The following is a 20,592-nucleotide window of genomic DNA, read 5'->3' as shown; positions in this document are numbered from 1 at the left end:
CGCATGGGCGTCGACTCCATCCTCGATTGTTTTTCCCCGCAGAGGGTGAGGTAGGAGTTGAATTGTAGTAATAGTGCCCATGCAATGGAGTGACTAAGTATGCACTTATTTAAGGTTGAGATGATACATATATAAATAATTGAAGGTAACTTCCAAACTGCTACAGGCTCCCGGGGAGGCGGGTGGGCACATGCGAATCTACTGCGACTGATGCCACGAACAGATGTACACTGGGTAAGTGACATTTTCAGTTCGATGGCATCTGTCGCTGTAGATACGCATGTTCTGCAATAGACTAGTAAGCAGTTATTTCCCCAAAAGCGGTGGATCAGCCTGTAGGAGTGGAAGTAGTCTGAAATAATGTCCTTAATACAGCTTGACCTACTGTGGCTTGTTGTGCGGATAGCACGTCTACACAGTAGTGCTTGGTGAATGTGTGAGGCGTAGACCATGTGGCTGCCTTACATATTTCTTGCATTGGGATGTTTCCTAGAAAGGCCATGGTAGCACCTTTCTTTCTGGTTGAGTGTGCCCTTGGTGTAATGGGCAGCTGTCGTTTAGCTTTAAGGTAGCAGATTTGGATGCATTTAACTATCCATCTGGCTATACCTTGTTTTGAAATTGGGTTTCCTGCATGAGGTTTTTGAAATGCAATAAAGAGTTGTTTAGTCTTTCTGATGTTCTTTGTTCTGTCAATGTAATACATTAATGCTCTTTTGACATCTAATGTATGTAGTGCCCTTTCAGCTACGGTATCTGGCTGTGGAAAGAACACCGGAAGTTCCACTGTTTGATTTAGATGGAACGGTGAAATAACCTTTGGCAAAAATTTAGGATTGGTCCTTAGGACGACTTTATTTTTGTGTAGTTGTATAAAAGGTTCCTGTATAGTAAACGCCTGAATTTCGCTTACTCTTCTCAGGGAAGTAATGGCGATGAGAAATGCCACCTTCCAGGTTAGGAACTGTATGTCGCAGGAGTGCATGGGTTCAAAAGGTGGACCCATAAGTCTAGTTAGGACAACATTTAGGTTCCATGAAGGAACAGGTAGTGTTCTTGGTGGTATAATTCTCCTAAGGCCCTCCATGAATGCTTTAATGACTGGTATTTTATATAGGGAAGTTGAATAGGTAGTCTGCAGGTATGCAGATATTGCTGCAAGGTGAATCTTAATGGAAGAGAAAGCTAGGTTAGATTTTTGTAAGTGAAGCAAGTAACCCACTACATGTTCTGGAGTTGTGTGTAATGGTTGTATTTGATTAATATGGCAGTAGCAAACAAACCTCTTCCATTTACTTGCATAGCAGTGCCTGGTGGATGGCCTTCTTGCTTGTTTTATGACTTCCATACATTCTTGGGTAAGTTGTAAGTGCCCGAATTCTAGGATTTCAGGAGCCAGATTGCTAGATTCAGCGATGCTGGATCTGGGTGTCTGATCTTTTGGTTGTGCTGTGTCAACAGATCTGGCCTGTTGGGCAATTTGATGCAGGGTACCACTGATAGGTCTAGCAGCGTTGTGTACCAGGGTTGCCTTGCCCAAGTTGGTGCTATCAATATGAGTTTGAGTTTGCTTTGACTGAGTTTGTTTACCAGGTAAGGAAGGAGAGGGAGAGGAGGAAAAGCGTAAGCAAATATTCCTGACCAGTTCATCCATAGGGCATTGCCTTGGGATTGTTTGTGTGGGTATCTGGATGCGAAGTTTTGGCATTTTGCGTTCTCCCTTGTCGCAAACAAGTCTATCTGAGGTGTTCCCCAGAGTTTGAAATAAGTGTTCAGTATTTGGGGGTGAATTTCCCATTCGTGGACCTGTTGGTGATCTCGAGAGAGATTGTCTGCGAGTTGATTTTGTATCCCTGGTATAAACTGTGCAATTAGGCGAATTTGGTTGTGAATTGCCCAATGCCAAATTTTTTGTGCTAACATGCTTAACTGCGTGGAGTGCGTCCCTCCCTGCTTGTTTAGATAATACATTGTTGTCATGTTGTCTGTTTTGACGAGAATGTATTTGTGAACTATTATTGGTTGGAAAGCTTTTAGTGCTTGAAAAACTGCAAGAAGTTCTAGGTGATTGATATGCAGTTTTGTTTGATGTACGTTCCATTGTCCTTGTATGCTGTGTTGATCGAGGTGTGCTCCCCACCCTGTCATGGAAGCATCTGTTGTTATTACGTATTGTGGCACTGGGTCTTGGAAAGGCCGCCCCTTGTTTAAATTTATGTTGTTCCACCACAGAAGCGAGAGGTAAGTTTGGCGGTCTATTAACACCAGATCTAGAAGGTGACCCTGTGCTTGAGACCACTGTGATGCTAGGCATTGTTGTAAGGGCCTCATGTGCAGTCTTGCGTTTGGGACAATGGCTATGCATGATGACATCATGCCTAGGAGTTGTAATACCATCTTTGCTTGTATGTTTTGTGTTGGATACATGCGTTGTATGATGGTGTTGAAATTTTGAATTCTTTGTGGACTTGGAGTGGCTACTCCTTTTGATGTGTCTATTATGGCTCCCAGGTATTGTTGTACCTTGCGTGGCCGAATTTTGGATTTTGTGAAATTGACGGTGAACCCTAGTTTGAAGAGGGTTTGTATGATATGATTTGTGTGATTTGAGCACTCTATTAACGAATGGGCCTTGATTAGCCAGTCGTCTAGATATGGGAACACATGTATTTGCTGCCTTCTGATGTGTGCAGCGACTACCGCTAGACATTTGGTAAAGACTCTTGGTGCGGTTGTTAATCCGAAAGGCAGTACCTTGAATTGGTAATGTATTCCTTTGAATACAAACCTTAGGTATTTCCTGTGCGATGGGTGAATTGGTATATGGAAATAAGCATCCTTGAGGTCTAAAGTTGCCATGTAGTCGTGCAGCTTTAGCAATGGCAATACTTCTTGTAGTGTGACCATGTGGAAGTGGTCTGATTTGATGAAAGTGTTGACTACTCTGAGGTCTAGGATTGGTCTCAGTGTTTTGTCCTTCTTTGGTATCAGAAAGTACAGTGAGTAAACTCCTGTGTTTATTTGTGTGTTTGGCACTAATTCGATTGCATTCTTTTGCAATAGTGCCTGCACTTCTATCTCTAGGAGATTGGAATGGTGTGTTGTTAAATTTTGTGCTTTTGGTGGTATGTTTGGAGGGAACTGTAGAAATTCTATGCAGTAACCATGTTGGATAATTGCTAGAACCCAAGTGTCTGTAGTGATTTTCTCCCATGCTCTGTAATAATGACCTATTCGTCCCCCCACTGGTGTTGTGTGGAGGGGGTGAGTGACATGTGAGTCACTGTTTAGTAGTAGGGGTTTTGGGGCTTTGGAATCTTCCTCTATTTCTAGGGAATTGCCCTCCTCTATATTGTCCCCGAAAACCTCCTCTATACTGTCCTTGGTAACTGGACGGTGTGGCTTGTGAGGTGCTGGCTTGTGTGCTTTGACCCCGAAACCCCCCTCGAAAGGGCGTTTTACGGAATGAGCTGTAATTCCCTCTGCTCTGCGGGGAGTAGAGTGCGCCCATGGCTTTAGCAGTGTCCGTATCTTTTTTGAGTTTCTCAATCGCTGTGTCCACTTCTGGACCGAACAGTTCTTTTTCATTAAAAGGCATATTGAGAACTGCTTGTTGAATCTCTGGTTTAAATCCAGACGTTCGGAGCCATGCATGCCTTCTGATAGTTACAGATGTATTAATTGTCCGTGCAGCTGTATCTGCAGCGTCCATGGAGGAGCGGATCTGGTTGTTGGAGATGGCCTGTCCCTCCTCAACCACTTGTTTTGCCCTATTTTGGAAGTCTTTGGGCAGATGTTCAATGAGATGTTGCATCTCGTCCCAGTGGGCTCTGTCATAGCGCGCAAGTAGTGCCTGGGAGTTCGCGATGCGCCACTGGTTTGCAGCTTGTGCTGCGACTCTTTTACCAGCTGCATCAAACTTGCGGCTTTCTTTATCTGGGGGTGGTGCATCTCCAGATGTGTGAGAGTTGGCCCTTTTCCTAGCTGCTCCTACAACAACAGAGTCTGGTGGCAGCTGTGTTGTGATGAAAGCCGGGTCTGTAGGAGGCGGCTTATACTTTTTTTCCACCCTTGGTGTGATTGCCCTACTTTTGACCGGGTCCTTAAATATGTCTTTTGCGTGCCGGAGCATACCAGGGAGCATAGGCAGGCTTTGGTAGGAGCTGTGGGTGGAGGAGAGTGTGTTGAACAAGAAATCATCCTCGACCTGTTCTGAGTGGAGGCTTACGTTGTGAAATTGTGCTGCTCTAGCCACCACCTGAGAGTACGCGGTGCTGTCTTCTGGTGGAGATGGTTTTGTAGGGTATGCCTCTGGGCTGTTATCTGACACTGGGGCGTCGTATAGGTCCCATGCGTCCTGGTCTTGGTCACCCTGGCTCATGGTGGTGTGAGCTGGGGAGTGTGATGGCGTTTGTGCTGGTGAAACGTTAATCACGTGCGGAGGAGAGGGTGGTGGTGTAACTCTTTTCACCACTTTTGGTTGTGGTGCTTGTTCCGTCTGGAACTCCAACCTTCTCTTTCTCCTAATGGGGGGAAGGGTGCTTATTTTTCCTGTCCCCTGCTGAATGAAGATACGCTTTTGCGTATGGTCCGCATCAGTTGCTTGTAGCTCTTCCTCAAACCTATGCTTCTGCATTTGGGAGGTTAGCGAGTGCTCTTCTGTATAAGAGCCTGAAGCTGGGTCGCTTGCAGTTTGTTTCGGCGTCGAAACTTTGTCTGCGTGTTTTTTCGGCTCCGAGGTGACTTTTTTCCTTTTCGGGGCCGAAACCTCTCGGCGTCGATCTGTTTCGGTGCCGCTGTCTCGGCGTCGAGCCGTGTCCACACCGGCATCTCGGTGTCGAGGCTTGTCTCCAGCACTTTCTCGGTCCCGAGAAGGCTGCGTGCCGGTGTCTCGACCGGAGTCGGACGATCTCGGCACTGTTTGGGCCTTTTTCGGTGCCGACGGTCGGTCACCGATTTTATGGGTTGAGCCATGGCCTGGTGGCAGTGGCGTCCCCTGGGCCTTGTAAATGTTTCTTTGTGTGGTTTTCGACGTCTTACTCACGGTTTGTGTATCGTCGAATCCTTCGGAGTCTGAGTCTTGGATCGAGAAGGTACCTTCCTCTTCCTGTTCCTCGAACTCCCGTCGGGCTGTCGGTGCGGACGCCATTTGAAGTCTTCTGGCTCGACGGTCTCGGAGTGTTTTTCGGGACCGGAACGCACGACAGGCCTCGCAGGTGTCTTCGCTGTGCTCAGGTGACAGGCACAGGTTGCAGACCAAGTGTTGGTCTGTGTAGGGGTATTTATTGTGGCATTTGGGGCAGAAACGGAACGGGGTCCGTTCCATCGGCGTTCTTCAGCACGCGGTCGGGCCGACCAGGCCCCGACGGAGGATCGAAAAATTACCCCGAAGGGCACCGGAGCTCTTCGATCTTCGATGCGGTGTTGAATGTAAGTATGCCGATCCCGAACGCAACAATACCGACGAAAATCTTCCGAAATTAACTATTTTTTCTGTTCCGAAACTCGGAGCGACAGGAACACGTCCGAACCCGATGGCGGAAAAAAAACAATCGAGGATGGAGTCGACGCCCATGCGCAATGGAGACAAAAGGAGGAGTCACTCGGTCCCGTGACTCGAAAGACTTCTTCGAAGAAAAACAACTTGTAACACTCCGGCCCAACACCAGATGGCGAGCTATTGCAGAACATGCGTATCTACAGCGACAGATGCCATCGAACATACATTTATATGGTCTGTGCATCTGACTATAAGTCCTTATCATAAATTTGCACTGGCCATAAACTGAGCCCTTGCTTATGAACATTCTGCTGAACAAAATGTTATTTTCTTTCCTGTGAATGCAACACTGCCACAGGCCTTCAACTCAAAAACTGTACTTTGCATTTCTGTACTACTCCACTGGAAGGTAAAACCTTTCCTGCACAATGGCACCAAGAAATCTCAAATCTCACCAATAATTATGGCAACAATGCAACAAGTACTAAAGCTTCCAAAGGTGTCAAATGAAAGCAGTATTTTCATCTAAATGTTGTAACTCACACAACACAGGATTCCATCAGCTGCATAAAAATGCTAAGGAGAGAAAGGTACACAACCCCTGCCTAATAAGGAAGGAGCAGAGAAAAACAGGTACAGAGGGGAATTCTGCCTATAGGAACCCAATACTAAATACCATCAGGTCTACAGCCGACAAGTGGGGTCTATTAAGTAGCTAGTCAACAAAGTAGAGTTATAACCTAATGTGGCAGGAAAGAGTTTCTAGAACTAATTGTTTAGGGTTATGTAATGAATAATGTCCTGAGTTACCCATTATGATGATAATCCTAATACATTTGATATCAGAATATTACATAATAAACATAAATTATTATAACTTTATCTGTGTACTGATTCATGGTGGTTTGGAATACAGCTCCTGCATATCATATAAAAGGTTCTCTGGAAGGTCTGTCAAATTCTTAGAATCCCGATATTAATATGAGAGCGTATTGAAGGACAGGTGGAAGATAGCTGTTTGCCATGCCTTCCTCCGTAAGGCGTAGGCTACACAAATGCCTCTGGAGACTAGGGAAATCTACTGTGAACCTAAAACAGCTATAACTTGCAAAATCTTTGTTGTAGTTAAGACACATTTACCTTTTCAAGTACTCACCTGTTTGTAGAGTCACATGGTTTCCCACCTAGGGAGGTTGAAGTGGTGTGTAATAGCTAAGAAATGTCTTAACACTGTTTGCCCTACTGTTGCTTCTTGCTGCGATTGAACTTTTACACACTATATTATGTATAAGTATGTAATGATGACCATGTAGCAGTAGCTCTACAAATTTCTGCTAATTAGACATTACAATGAAAGCAACAACAAAAAAACTTGTTTCCTGGTGTTAGATCTGGCAACCGTGGCATAGTCTACCCTATCTTTTTACCTCTGCTTCCTATGTTTTGACTGTGTGCTGGACTTTGTTTTTGCTGGGTTTGGTACTCTGGGCGCTTTACCACTTGTGACCAGTGCTAAAGTGCAAATGCTACCTGTGTAAATTGTATGTGTAATTGGTTTATCCCCGATTGGTATATTTGATTTACTAGTAAGTCCCTAGTAAATAGCATTAGAGGTGCCCAGGGCCTGTAAATCAAATGCTACTAGTGGGCCTGCATCACTGATTGTGCCACCCAAATCAGTAGCTCTGTAAAGATGTCTCAGACCTGCCACTGCAGTGTCTGTGTCTGCAGTTTTAAACTGCCAATTGAACCTGGCATGTGTACCCACTTGCCAGGCCCAAACCTTCCTTTTTTGTACATGTAAGGCACCCCTAAGGTAGACCCTAGGTAGCCCCATGGGCAGGGTGCAGTGTAAGTTAATAGTTGGACATGTACTGATGTGTTTTACATGTCCAGACAGTGAAATACTGCCAAATTCAGTTTTCACTGGTGCAAGGCCTAGCTCTTCCATAGATTAACACGGGGACTGCCTTTAATTATATTTTAAGTGCAGTTTCCCATTGTGAGCAGACATATAAGGTGTTTAGGGTCTCTGAACTCACAATCTAAAAATATACCTTTTGGTAAAGTTGTTTTTTAGATTGTCGGTTTGATTATTCCACTTTTAGAGAGTGGGCATTTTTTTTGCTTAACCGTTCTGTGCCTCTGCCTCCTTGTGTATTCCACATCTGGGTCAGACTGACAGTTGGGCTGTTGTGAATTCTGTCTAGACAGTGACACAAAGGGAGCTGGGGTGTAGCCTGCATGTCCTGATGGGCCATCTGAGCTAGAGTTGGGGTAGAAGTTGACACTTACACCTGAATGGGCTGTACCAGCCCTCACACACTGCAGACTCCAACCCCCTGGTGTGTGTCTGGAACCAGGCCTGGGCAAGGCAGGATCTTGTGAACAACAGAGACTTTTTTTTGACGTTTGCCTACTTCAAAGGCAGAAAGTTGTGTAAGTAGTAGACCCAAACCCCCAGATTTTTAGATTACTTCTGGAACCAAGAGGAACCTCCGCCAAGGAGAAGAGGTGAGGAGCTGGACGAGGAGTATTGCCCCTTGTCCTGTGGCTGTCCTTTGCTGGGTTGGTCTGCAGTTGCTGCTTCTGCCTGAAAAAGGACAAAGACTGTACTTTGTGGTATATTTCTGTTTGTGAAGTGTCTCCAAGAGCTTGGACTGAGCTTGCCTCCTATTCTGAGGTCTCAAGGCCAAAGACTTCCTCTGCCAGCACCTGGATTACCTGCTGAGACTCCTACCCTGCCAGGTAGTGCCCCATCCAGTTCCTGGGCCCTTGAAAGGTGAAGCTGGTGGAACCAAGGTGGAAATCCACGCACAGAAGCTATGCAGGGAAACGTTTGACGCACCACCTGCAGCGCAGATGTAAACACGGTGCATCACACGCATCGCGGCTGAGAAATTGACACATCACCTGCATCGCGGCTGGAGAAATGATGCAACACCCGCTTGCGGCTGCTGAAATTGACGCAAGCCCCAAGCAGTGCGGTTCCTCATTACCGTGCGGCTGGATTTCGCATGCATAGTCGCTGGGTGTCACAATCGACGTGAACCTGCTGGACCTGAGTTGCCCGTCTGGAAATCGATGCATCTCTCTCTTGCAGGAGAGAAAAACAACGCAGTGCATACCCAACTGGAAAAGAAATGACGCACCGCCTCACTTGCAAGTAAGGAATCAACACATCGCTGGCTTTGCCGAAACATGCCCATGTGACTTTACTTTCGACCAAACCAGGTGCTTTGAATAATATCAATGCATCCATTGTTTTCTATGGAGAAAGACTCTTTTTGCTTTAAGAATTCTTAAATTTACTTGTGTCAAATGGATTTTTGTCATTTTGGTCTTGTTTGATTTAGATAAATATTGGCTATTTTTTCTTAACTTGTATAGTGTCCATTTTGTAGTGTTTTCACTGCATTACAGTGTGTGTTGGTACAAATACTTTACACATTGCCTTTGAGATATGCCTGACTGCTTGTGCCAAGCTGCCAAGGGGGTGAGCAGGGGTTATCTTAAGTGAGTATCTCCATTGTCCTGACTAGAGTGGTGGTCCCTGCTTGGACAGAGTGCGAACTGACTGCCAACCAGAGACCCCATTTCTAAGACCTGGTATAACTGGTTCTTGGTGTTTCTTTAAAAGAGTAACATATCTGAATTGTTTGAACAATCCACCAAATAATTGCGTTCTTAGTAACAGGCCTTTCCAAAATAACTGAAGCATGTAAAACAAAAACAAAACAATCTTGCTAATTTTGCCAAATAGGTTTTCTCGTAATCATATTGCACATTATGACCCTTCTGTGACGTATAAAGGAAGTAACATACTTTCTGATGGAGACCATAAATATTTGTATCTTGTTGACTCCAATTAAAGTAATAATTACAATCCAGACTAGCACATTTACAAATGTGCAGGAAATGTCTAGAAATGGTCACCTTTCTACATTCAATTTGGTTGTGTAGAGAACTCCAAATTTTGTGGAAAAAAGTGGAGAGTCAATTATCCAATATAGTTGGAACGCATACCAGATACATGTCCAGCGAATACCAAATGATGTTTACTTATCTAAGCACAGATTAACTCTTTACTTAATGAGCGTGATGATGACAAAAATGGTTACTGCTTGAAAAGGCGACACTCATCATGATCAATGAAACCTATTTGTAAGCAGGGGCATAACCTGGCGCATGGCATTTTAAACTAGCATTGGCAAGCCTATAGGTCTTGCATGTGCAAGAGCTATTGGCTTTGACAATGTCTTTTAGCCATGTTGTACACCAGTGTGATTACTGCTCAGTATGGACAAAAGTTAGTGGTGTGGAGTGTTGCAGAGTAGAGTGGTGTAGAGTAGAGTCTCCTAGAGTTGATTTGTTGGAGTAGAGTAACGTGGAGGGGAGTCAAGTGTTGTAGAGGGGAGTACAGTTCAGTGGCAGGGTGTGTGTGGAATGGAATGGCGTAGAGTGAGGAGGAGTGGGCTGGAATAGGTAGGAGTGGTTTGAGGTAGAGTGGGGTGAATTGGATTAGATTGGAGTAGAGTGGAGTAGACTGGTTTGGAGTAGAGTGGACGGGATTAGAGTGGAGTAGAGTGGACTGGAGTAGAGTTGGGTGGATTGGTGTAAAGTGGGGTGGACTGGTGTAAAGTGGGGTGGACTGGTGTAAAGTGGGGTGGACTGGTGTAAAGTGGGGTGGACTGGTGTAAAGTGGGGTGGACTGGTGTAAAGTGGGGTGGACTGGTGTAAAGTGGGGTGGACTGGTGTAAAGTGGGGTGGACTGGTGTAAAGTGGGGTGGACTGGTGTAAAGTGGGGTGGACTGGTGTAAAGTGGGGTAGACTGGTGTAAAGTGGGGTAGACTGGTGTAAAGTGGGGTAGACTGGTGTAAAGTGGGGTAGACTGGTGTAAAGTGGGGTAGACTGGTGTAAAGTGGGGTAGACTGGTGTAAAGTGGGGTAGAGTGAGGTGCATTGAGTAGAATGGGGAGGTAGATTGGACCGGACTGGACTGTGGTGGGGTGGACTGGATTGGAGTGGGGTGGTTTGGAGTGAAGGGGAAACTGGAGCGGGGTGGATCAGAGTGGAGTGGGGTAGATTGGATTAGAGGGGGACAGACTGGAGTGGGGTGGAATGGAGTGGTGTGGAGTGGTTTGGGGTGCATTGGAGTGAGGTGGACTGTAGTGGGGTGGAACGTGGTGGACCGGATTGGAGTGGGGTGGATTGGAATAGATTGGAGTTACGTGGATTGGAGTGGGGCGGATTGCATTAGAGTGGGTGGACTGGATCGTAGTGTGGTGGACTAGATTGGAGTAGGACGGATTGTACTGGAATGGAGTGGGATGGATTAGACTGGAGTGGGGTGGACAGACTGGAGTGGGGTGGGGTGAATTGGACTAGAATGGACTGGAGTGGGGTGAACTAAATTGGAGTGGGGTGGATTAAGGTGGACTTTATTGGCATGGTGTGGAACTAGGGTGAAGCAGAGTGGTGTGGAATGGAGTGGGATGGATTGGGGTGGGTGGATTGGAATGGACTGCATTGGACTGGTCTGAACAGGAGTGGGATGGATTGGGTTGTGGAGGACTGGGTTGTACCGGAGTGGGTGGACTGAATGGGGTGGGGTGTATTGGAGTGGGGTAGACTGGGTTGGATCGAAATGGGTTGGGGTGGGTTGGATTGGATTGGACAGGGTGGACTGGAGGGGGGTGTAGTGGACTGGATTGTGGTGGGATGGATTGGGATGGATGAAGAAGAGGTAAATTCTAGTAGGATAAATTGGATTGGGCTGGATTAGAGTGGGCTGGATTGGGAGGGGGCTGGTTTGCGCAGTGGGCTGGATTGTGGAGTGGGCTGGATTGGACTGATTGGTGCAGGGTGAACTGGATTGGTGCGGAGAAGACTGGATTGGAGTAGGGTAGATGTATTGGATTGGGGTGAATTGATGTAGGGGACGTGAGTCGACTGGATTTTGGCAGATTGGAATGAAGTGGTGCATACTGGATTGGGGCGATCTGGAATGGGGTGGACTTGAATGGGGTGAATTGGACTGTCTGGACTAGACTGGTGTGGGGTGAATTGGACTGAGGTGAATAGGACTGAGTGGGGTGAAATGGACTAAGTGGGGTGAATCGAAGTGAGAGGGTTAAATCGAAATGAATGCAGTGAACCGAACTGAATGCGGAGAACCGGACTGAGTCTGGTGAACCGGACTGAGTGGGGTGGATAAGAATGAGTGGGTTAATCAGACTGGCACAAACTTGTGTGGGGTGGGGTGGGGTCGACTGGAGTGGGGCAGGGTGGATTGGAGTGGGGAGGATTGGGTGTGTATTGCACGATGTGATAAAGCCTCATTCTGGAAATTACACACAAGAAAAAAACAATGTTACTTTCAAATACTTATAACAAGATAATTGTCATCTTTTGAGAACAGCACCCACAAGCAAAAACACAACACGAGTCTGTAAAATTGACTTACAAAATAAAAGAATGTTAACTATAGAAAATAAAACTTTGTCATTTGGTTTGTCCTGATGGGCCAGTCACATACCTTCCGTTTACAGGGCGCTAGAAGTTAAAAATAACATAATAGCAAGTACCTCAATCACGTCGGGAGTAGCGGAAGGGCACTGATTAAGTTGAATGAATCGATGTTTGGTCCCCGCTACACAGAAAGGAACGGAAATGATGCTTAGCCTGCAGCGGGCAATTCCGGGGCTATAAAGAAGAGCACTATGCAAGCCAACAAATGGTAAAGAACGGGCAGGCTCCTGGCCCTTTTTGTTATCAATAGTGTCTCCCAGGAGAAGCGCATGCGCTAGCACATACTATCACAGGCTTCACCATAAAAATGACATAGGAGGGTTCGGGAATGGTCCCACAAATTTGTAGAGATCTGAGGCCAGGAAAAAAAGAAAAAAAAGACATTATGGTTTAGAGATGAAGCAGGTATGATTATCTGTGAAACCCCACCTGTACCAGGCACCGTGCCTGATTCACAGTTGCAGGTTATCACATAATTGATTACTGTGCTTTGCTCCATTCAACTTTTATTTCTTGTGTGGTAAAATATTTGACTCTGATATCATCTAGCCGCTGATGACCATCTTCTGAAAGCGGTTATTAATCTGTTATACGTATACTTTGTTGAAATAAGTCAATTATTAAATAAAGAATGATTATGTTTTAAAGAGGCTATTTGCATAGGTTCAAAAGAAGTTAACATTAACCTGTTTACTAATGTTTTCAAGTTCTATGCTGGAGAAGGTGAGTATGTGGTGGATACGCTCACTTGATGCCCTTGAGAAATGGCTCATAGTAAGTCTAATCAGACCTGAAGAACAGGTCAGGAAACTGGCTTGCCCATTTGTGGACGAGTCCAGGACATGAGGATTCAAATCAAAGGCAAAATAAATCTTCATATATGCTGCTGGCGGGCAATACAAGTCCATTTTGCAGCAAACAGGAAGACTTCTCCAATGTTCCAAGCATAATCTTAAGTGCCAGTGAACAAAGAAAAAGCTTTTAAAAGTGGATATATCATGCTATTGATGAGGGACCTTAAAACAATTTGCAACAAGTTCCTACAAATACTCCTATCATGGTTCAAAAAGGGCTGAGGTCCATGTACCTAGAGGCAACCAAGTTAGCCCAAATGCGGTTTGCCCTAAAATGGGACAGAATACCTCTAGATCTCATCATTGCTTTTGTTCCATCTAAACCTTCCCATAGAATCACCCATTGTAAAGGGAATCCGCCTCCTTCTGCTTACACTTTTTGGAAATTAATTTAGAAGTTAAAGACCCCTATCTCGTACAAAACAAGGTTTAAGAAGCTGTTTTTAATTCCATTTGTCAAAGGAAAACTCCAAGATCATGTTGTATTCCTTGTTCCTAGATATTGCAACAGGTCCCTTTGAAGATGGGCACCAGCAACATTATCCAGGCGGCCTTTAGCTGGAACTAGCTTCCTATTGTTTAAGCAGGTACACATCATTGTATATTTCAAAGGTCACAAAACGTTGTCTCTGCCGAATTCGGTACAAAATAATAAATATCTACAATCAACTCTTCTCATGAGACCCTACATAACATGCATATGTTCATTTAAAGTACTTCGATATAAAGGGCTCAACATTTAAATGTCTTTCGGTGACAAATTCTACATATATTCTTTCTAAACTGACATACTTTAAACAACAAAATGAACTGCAGGTAACCTAGATATGTTGTGAGAGAAAATATTGTACCTTGCAGCCGCACAACAATGGGTATCCTCAGCTCCAAGTCTTTCACAGCAATTATAATACCTTGTGCAATAACATCGCATCGCATGATGCCGCCAAAAATATTCACCAGAATGGCCTGGACCTGTGAATACATTCACAATTTTACATTTCTGTTATAAATTCACATTGTGCAGTTTTATTAAGATAAGTCCTTCTAGACTCAGAAAACATATTTCTATAGTGAAGGCATCATGTGTTCAAAAGATAACATAACATCCTGGGGGAAAAAAGAAGCATGTTTGCTATCTCAATATTTCAATTTCTGTAGCCCGTTTCAACCTTCGCCTAAGTGCACGTCCACTGACTGGGCAATTGCATTCAAGGTTGAAAGACAGTGTCTCGTTTTAAAAAAGCCTTATGGTCTACAAAGAGTGCTGGACATAAGATTTAACGAACACAAAGAGGGCAGGGGGGTGACCTTGCAGGAGCAGATGGGGAAAGATTGTGGGGGTTGTGTTTTCGATAGGTGAATAAACTGAAACTGCTACTCCCTCAATCCACTTAAAAACAAAAAAAATAATTGTCCTGGCTTCCGTAAATGCCAGGCTGAATTATAGCAACTGGCTACTTCCAGAGCCTACAACTTTCCGAAATAAAGCGCCTCCAGGGCGTCCAAATTGATACAGCTTAATGAAATATTTCTATAACGCGCTAAATACCCTACTAAGGAGTCGAAGTGCTTAATGAGAGGGAATATGCTGTAAATTGGCCTTGCTTAAGCAAACAGGCGCATTTTTATTATTTTTGCAAGAAATAAGATACACAGATTCTGACTTAGTACTAAAGAAAGGTCATTCCAGTGCTTAGCTGATAAATAAGAAAAATGTCTGCCCCCCTAACTGGGTCTTCTTAATTCTCGAGGCAGAGATCAAGCATCCTTAAGTTGATGGAAGAATCCGGTTTGGGGTATTGCGAGTTCTGACGGCGACAGGTAGTTACCATGAGAGAGCTCTATGACAGCATGACTTTAAAACAGAACGCTTCTGTGGAAGGAGCAAGCGCAGAGCCCGAAGAAGTCTAACAGCACTATTATAAATTAATTGAAAACTTAACTAAAGCTCCGAGAAGGCCAAGACAAAGTGTTGTAGTAGACCAGGTCGGAGAGAAATAAATCCGACACTACAGATTTACGATGCTCATTCACAAGCAATGGAAGAACTTTGTGTAAAAAGACGCAAATAATAGAGGCAAACAGCATGCATTTTGTTAATTTGTGTAACAAAGAAATATTGCAGTCGAATATAAATGCTAGGGCTTTTTGAAAGATGTAGCCGATGTATAAGGTTGAATCAGTTTGGACGGCCACCAAATGGAGGATCAGATGGAAGATAATCCTCCAAAAATAAGTACCTCGGTTTTATCTCAATTTAACTTTAATGAGTTGATCGTAATCCACCATGCGCCTTGTGACTTGTTGTCTGGTAATCTGTTATTCTGAACCACTTCATTAAAGGAGATAAACTAAATATCACCTTGTAAAAGATACTGGGCCTCATTACGAGTGTGATGGTCTATAGACCGCCACACACGTGGTGCCGTCTAGACCGGTGCCAATATGTCGGTCTGACCGCCACATTACAACCCTGGAAGTTGGCCCACCAGGGAACCACCAGCTTTGCCAGGATCTTGGATCCCAATGATCTGGCGGTGGCAATGATCCTAAGGATTACAACCACGTTTTCCGCTCTGGTGGGGAGGTTGCCGCATAGGCAGCAGCCTCCTTGTTGGGAGTTTGGCAGACAGACTTTTCCGCCCGCCGAACTCATAATAATGGGGCCCACTGTTTGCAATCCACACAGATCTGAGGTCACTTTTTCTAATTGGCTACCAAAGCATATGACTTAGGGAGACCAAGCAGAAGTCTCATTATTCATTTAATTAAAATAGAAATGCCTTTTTCCAGCAAAGCTTTAAGACACGCAAAGGCATTTACGTCCAGTACATATTATTTACAGGACAAATACTCTATAGGCCCTCTAAGAATCTGAAGAATCGATCATCAGATTTGTGGCAGATGTCTGCAGGCTTTAATCGAGCAATCCCTTCCATGGCTCTCCTTCTGTGTCACCCCAGCACTATCTCATACATGGCTGCCCGGCTGTCCACTCTACAAAACACTGCCCTGTACACTGGTTGTCCTGATCCTCAAATGGAAAAACCCTGTACCTGATTACCCCCACTCAGCAGAGTCTGTCTGCCTTGTTGTTCCTTACCCACAGCACCAATGGTGTTCCAAACATGTGGCAGCAACGGTTTTACACTGTAATGTAGAGTGAGTACTTGGTCCACCACTGTGTCTACCTTGTTAGGTCAATAACCCCTGCCCCTACCAACCCTCAAAAAGCTGATAAGAGACATTCATCCATTTCTGGATGCGTAGGAGAAAATCAAGACATTAAATAGACAGCTGTCAGCTCTCTGTAGGCAGACTAAAATTGAGATTCCTGTACTGGAACATTTTACTTCCTTACATCAATTCTATTCCAGTGCTGCAGAGAAGCAGACTTCTCAATATGCCTCACAATCCGAGATGACCTCGCCCAAAAGAATAAGGAAAATACACCATCCTGATCGAGAGATTAAACAAAGCGCAATTGTCATCCGGTACTGTGGAGACAGGAGGTTCAAAGGAATGCTCAGGCAAGCCAGCCAAAAGCTTCACATCTATACGCGCTGATACTCAGATGCTTCCACTACCTGTTTTACAAGAGATACTTCAGCATAACTTGCTGGTAGAAGGAAGCTTTAGAAATCTGTGGATTTTTGCATTCAGGAGGAGGAAATCAACGAATAACAAAGCTACGCATTGCAAGGCAAAAACGTAAGATATTAATGGCCTATTCACAATGGCAAATATACATGTGTAGATTTACTCACATGTACATTCATGTTTACATCTTGGTGCAAGTCTTCCATTTCAGAATAAAGAGTTAGATCGAAGTGTAGACTTATATGTCTCTACTCCCTGGTGGAGCCTCCTACCACGGGATTTATGACTGGAGAGGTACTATTTCACATGTAGCTAGAGATCTCCGCCAACAAAATATTAAACTTTATTAATCTTTCACAAACATTAAAAAAATATTATAATGAAAAATAAATTATTCATTAACCTAGAGCTTTCTAAAATGTTACAGCTCATTAAAAGTAAATTAAATGTTTATTAAATCAGTAACTAAACGATATTTAATTTATAATTATTGCTTAAATAATCTTTTTGTTAAATGTCAAAATGATTTTATTTATTTAACATTAGTTCTGATAGGTGTTATTGGAATTCCCTGCCTCCACAACTTTCTTTGGGACTATGATGCAGCATATGTAAGTAGCCATCTGTTGTGCTTGACATACTCTGATGTATGATGGAGTGCATTTAGTACTACTGTTTTTACACCTCTATGGGTTTAGTAACTTTTGAAGTGTTTTTATTAATGGAAATGGGCTTACTCTTTGGTAGGCCTCCGCCTTCCTGATTCACTCTTTAAATTTCCTTTAACCTATCCCTATTTTGCCGTATGTATTCACCTTTTTTCAGTCACTTCCACTTGCCGTCTACATTTACTGGTAAAACACAGACGCACATGTGTGGAGATCTTCTCATAGAAAAGACAAGGGAGGTGCATGACTCAGCACGTAGGATAGTGAATACAATTCTTGGTAGGCAATCAGACAATCTTGGTAGGCTGACAGAACGGCTTACTCATTATTTGGGCAATGCTAGTATATTAGGAGGCCTAACTTGTCAAAACAAATGTTACGAAGAGCTATAGAGAGGTCTCCAAAACTGCACTCCCACAGTGAAAAGATGGAAATCTGCAGTAGTATTATGAGAGAAACAGAAATGGCTGCAATGACACAGAATACATTGCCATTAAAAGATACAGGGAACTAATTGCATGACAGACAAAAAACAGAAGGACCAGAACCAATGTTACCAGAGTAAACTGCTTACTTACCTTATGGTAACTGGTGCAGCAGGCACAAAGAAATAAGACTGTCAACACCTGCTTCAACATTACTAAAGAACTGCCTTTCTACAATATTTGTATGGAGAAAAACATCATTATTTACTTAGTATAAATATAATGTGCCAAAACTTTCATTTGAAAGGAAGTTTTTATGATAATGTTTTACTGTTTCCAGCCTGTTGTCTGTGCTGAAAAACACCAACATTTTAATTCAGCTGTATAAGCGGTATAGACAATGGATATAATTAAAATATAAGCAAGTAAGAACTCATTCAAAATAATACATTGGCAGGCATCATCCCTAAAATATACACAGAAATAAATAGAAAAAACAGTCCTAAGCGATTACTTGATTGGAATTATAACCAATCTTGAATTCCAACTAACAGCTAGTATCATCATACGCAGTGCAATAACAATGCTGGTACCACACAAGGCATAATGCTGAATTGCAGCTGTGTTTTTACTTGACGTCAAGTTGGAGGAACAAGTAAAAATGCTCTTTTTTAACTACTTGCAGGAATATATGGCATAATACTTACCTTTTTATCTGAATTAATTAGTCGAAAAGCTTCAGTCACTTGCTGGGCAGTTGCCCCACCACCTACATCAAGAAAATTTGCTGGAGTACCACCATGAAGCTTAATTATGTCCATTGTAGCCATGGCCAAGCCAGCACCATTGACTGTGAAGCAGAGAAAGAGATGCATGTTTACACCATCAACTCTTGAATTACGGGTGGCAACCAAGTAACAAAATGACTGATCTACACTCAACCACATTGAGCAGATCATTCATACCATCATTTGTTAAACTTTAAAACACGCAGTCTACTATTTCGCTGAAGAGCTGCATAGCACAAATATTTTTGAATATCTAATCAAATAAAAACTGCAATATACTTTCTACTCCCCACAAGGATTTTTATTTTCTGTGATCCCATTGTGAGAAAATCTTTGGATTTTCAGAGCCTCTTCACATTCTAACCAATATTGTGTTGTATGCAGCGGGGGGTGGGGGTGGGGGTTGCGTTTCTTACCTAGACAACCTATGTTTCCATCTAGTCCAATGTAGTTGAGATCTGCTGTAGCTGCCTGCCTGTCTCGCTCATCTTCCTGGGACCAGTCTCGTAGGTCGAAAACCTCCTTCTGACGATAGGCTGCATTACTATCAAAATTAATCTTCGCATCCATGCACATCACTGGAGAAATAAAAATAAACAATAATTGGACTTAGTTTGTAGTTGTCGAAAGAAAGGTCTACTTACTTTAATACATGTATCTTGTCATGTGATTCTGGTAGGAAGTAAGCCCTCATGGGTTACACTGGAACAGAGCAATGAGATTAAAGGACATTCTTTTCTAATGACGTGGCATTCCTTAAGAGAATAGCAATATCCTTTTTATGTATAGCAGAATGTTTTTAATCCTTTTAACAAAGCTGTCTCTCTCTCTCTCTCTCTCTCTCTCTCTCTCTCTCTCTCTCTCTCTCTCACAGGCACACCATCTCCCCTCACACCCAAGAACATTCTCTAATTCTCTTGAATTATTGGGCTCTTCTTATAAAATATATTCTCTGGCAACAGGAGTAGTGAATAAATATGGGTTCTGCATTGAGAAAATAAAGAGAAGAAACATGTTGTAATTAAGTTAGGATCTCTATTAATCCTTTAAATGAAAAACACTTTCAAAATGGGTTCTGGAATAAAATGTGTGCCTTTAATGAACACTGGCAGTAAAATAAAAACAGGATTAGCAATACCAACACGGCCAGCCTGATCTTAATATGTATAGCAGTCGCATGGAGCTGCCATAATTTAATGCATCCCAAACTACCGAAAATGTAGCTGCTTTGCCCGTGACACGGTGGTCAATTATAAAATATACAACTCTGGAAATGCACCAGTTCTCTAATATGGAACTCATTAGCCTGCCAATAGACAGTTAAAAGCTGCCATTAGACATCAAACACTAACATACTACCATCAATGCCACCTTATTGACAAATACAAATTAATCTCCTCAAGAAAAAGTTCAGAAGAGAGCTGAAAACTGAATGGCTAGTAATTTGTTATAGCCTCTTTTGTAACTCTGGTCAATGACCCGCTCACCTGCAGGTAATGGAACAGATATTGAGAAGTCACTGTAAAAGGGTATACAGGAGAGCAGCTATGTCATTTTCTTATAAAAGGTCAGTAACAATGTCATAACTAGAAATTATTAGGGGAAGGGTATTATATACAGTTAATCCAGCCTTGCATGTATTGGACCAGTATAAAATCTGCATTTTATTAAGTGTATTGTGAATGTGCAGCTCTACGGTAGACTGTATTACAGTTGAGTCCTGACGTCATAATTACAGCTGCATCATGAAACAAAATTATGCATTTCTGGTCTGCAGATGCAGAAGTAGCAACGTGTGTAATCATGCCAAATAAGAAACCGTTCCTCGTTTATTAAGCTTGAGAATCAGCATCAAACTTGTGTAAATGATCAAACAGATTCAATTTCCTGCTTTCTAAACAAAAGATCAGTTTCTCTAACCCGTTTAAAATAAGGGTGGAAAAGAAATTCTCCAATGTGCATTATTTGCTGAATGAAACTTATACAAGTACAACTCAACAGGAGAGCTAAATAGATTTGGACATTAGAGTAATTTGCATGAAAGCATTTCCGGCAAGTCTTTTGAACTAACATATTATCAAAATAGACTCCAAAGAGTTAACCTTGATTTTCCGCGCAGGGAGAATCGGACGACACACTTCACAGAAAAATATATAGACAACTACTAACGAGAACAGCAGGCGTAAGTCTCGAATCTCTAAGTATTAGACCTATACGAACTCGCAAT

At 43.2% G+C, this 20,592-nt stretch overlaps 1 protein-coding gene across 1 annotated transcript in view; it reads right to left on the bottom strand.

The window, feature by feature from the left end:
• The window catches only part of SUCLA2 (succinate-CoA ligase ADP-forming subunit beta), a 440,896-nt gene that overhangs the window by 94,246 nt on the left and 326,058 nt on the right, over window positions 1–20,592 (bottom strand). Inside the window, exons 7-9 of the mRNA XM_069205385.1 lie at window positions 18,782–18,943; window positions 18,285–18,427; window positions 13,736–13,856 (exon numbers count right to left, since the gene is read on the bottom strand). Coding sequence (XP_069061486.1) covers window positions 13,736–13,856; window positions 18,285–18,427; window positions 18,782–18,943 — 426 coding nt within the window. The remainder of the gene's footprint in view (window positions 1–13,735; window positions 13,857–18,284; window positions 18,428–18,781; window positions 18,944–20,592) is intronic.

The sequence above is a fragment of the Pleurodeles waltl genome, chromosome 8 (genome assembly GCF_031143425.1).
Source record: "Pleurodeles waltl isolate 20211129_DDA chromosome 8, aPleWal1.hap1.20221129, whole genome shotgun sequence".
Lineage (NCBI taxonomy): Eukaryota > Metazoa > Chordata > Amphibia > Caudata > Salamandridae > Pleurodeles > Pleurodeles waltl.
This window is presented reverse-complemented; position numbering and strand designations above follow the sequence as displayed.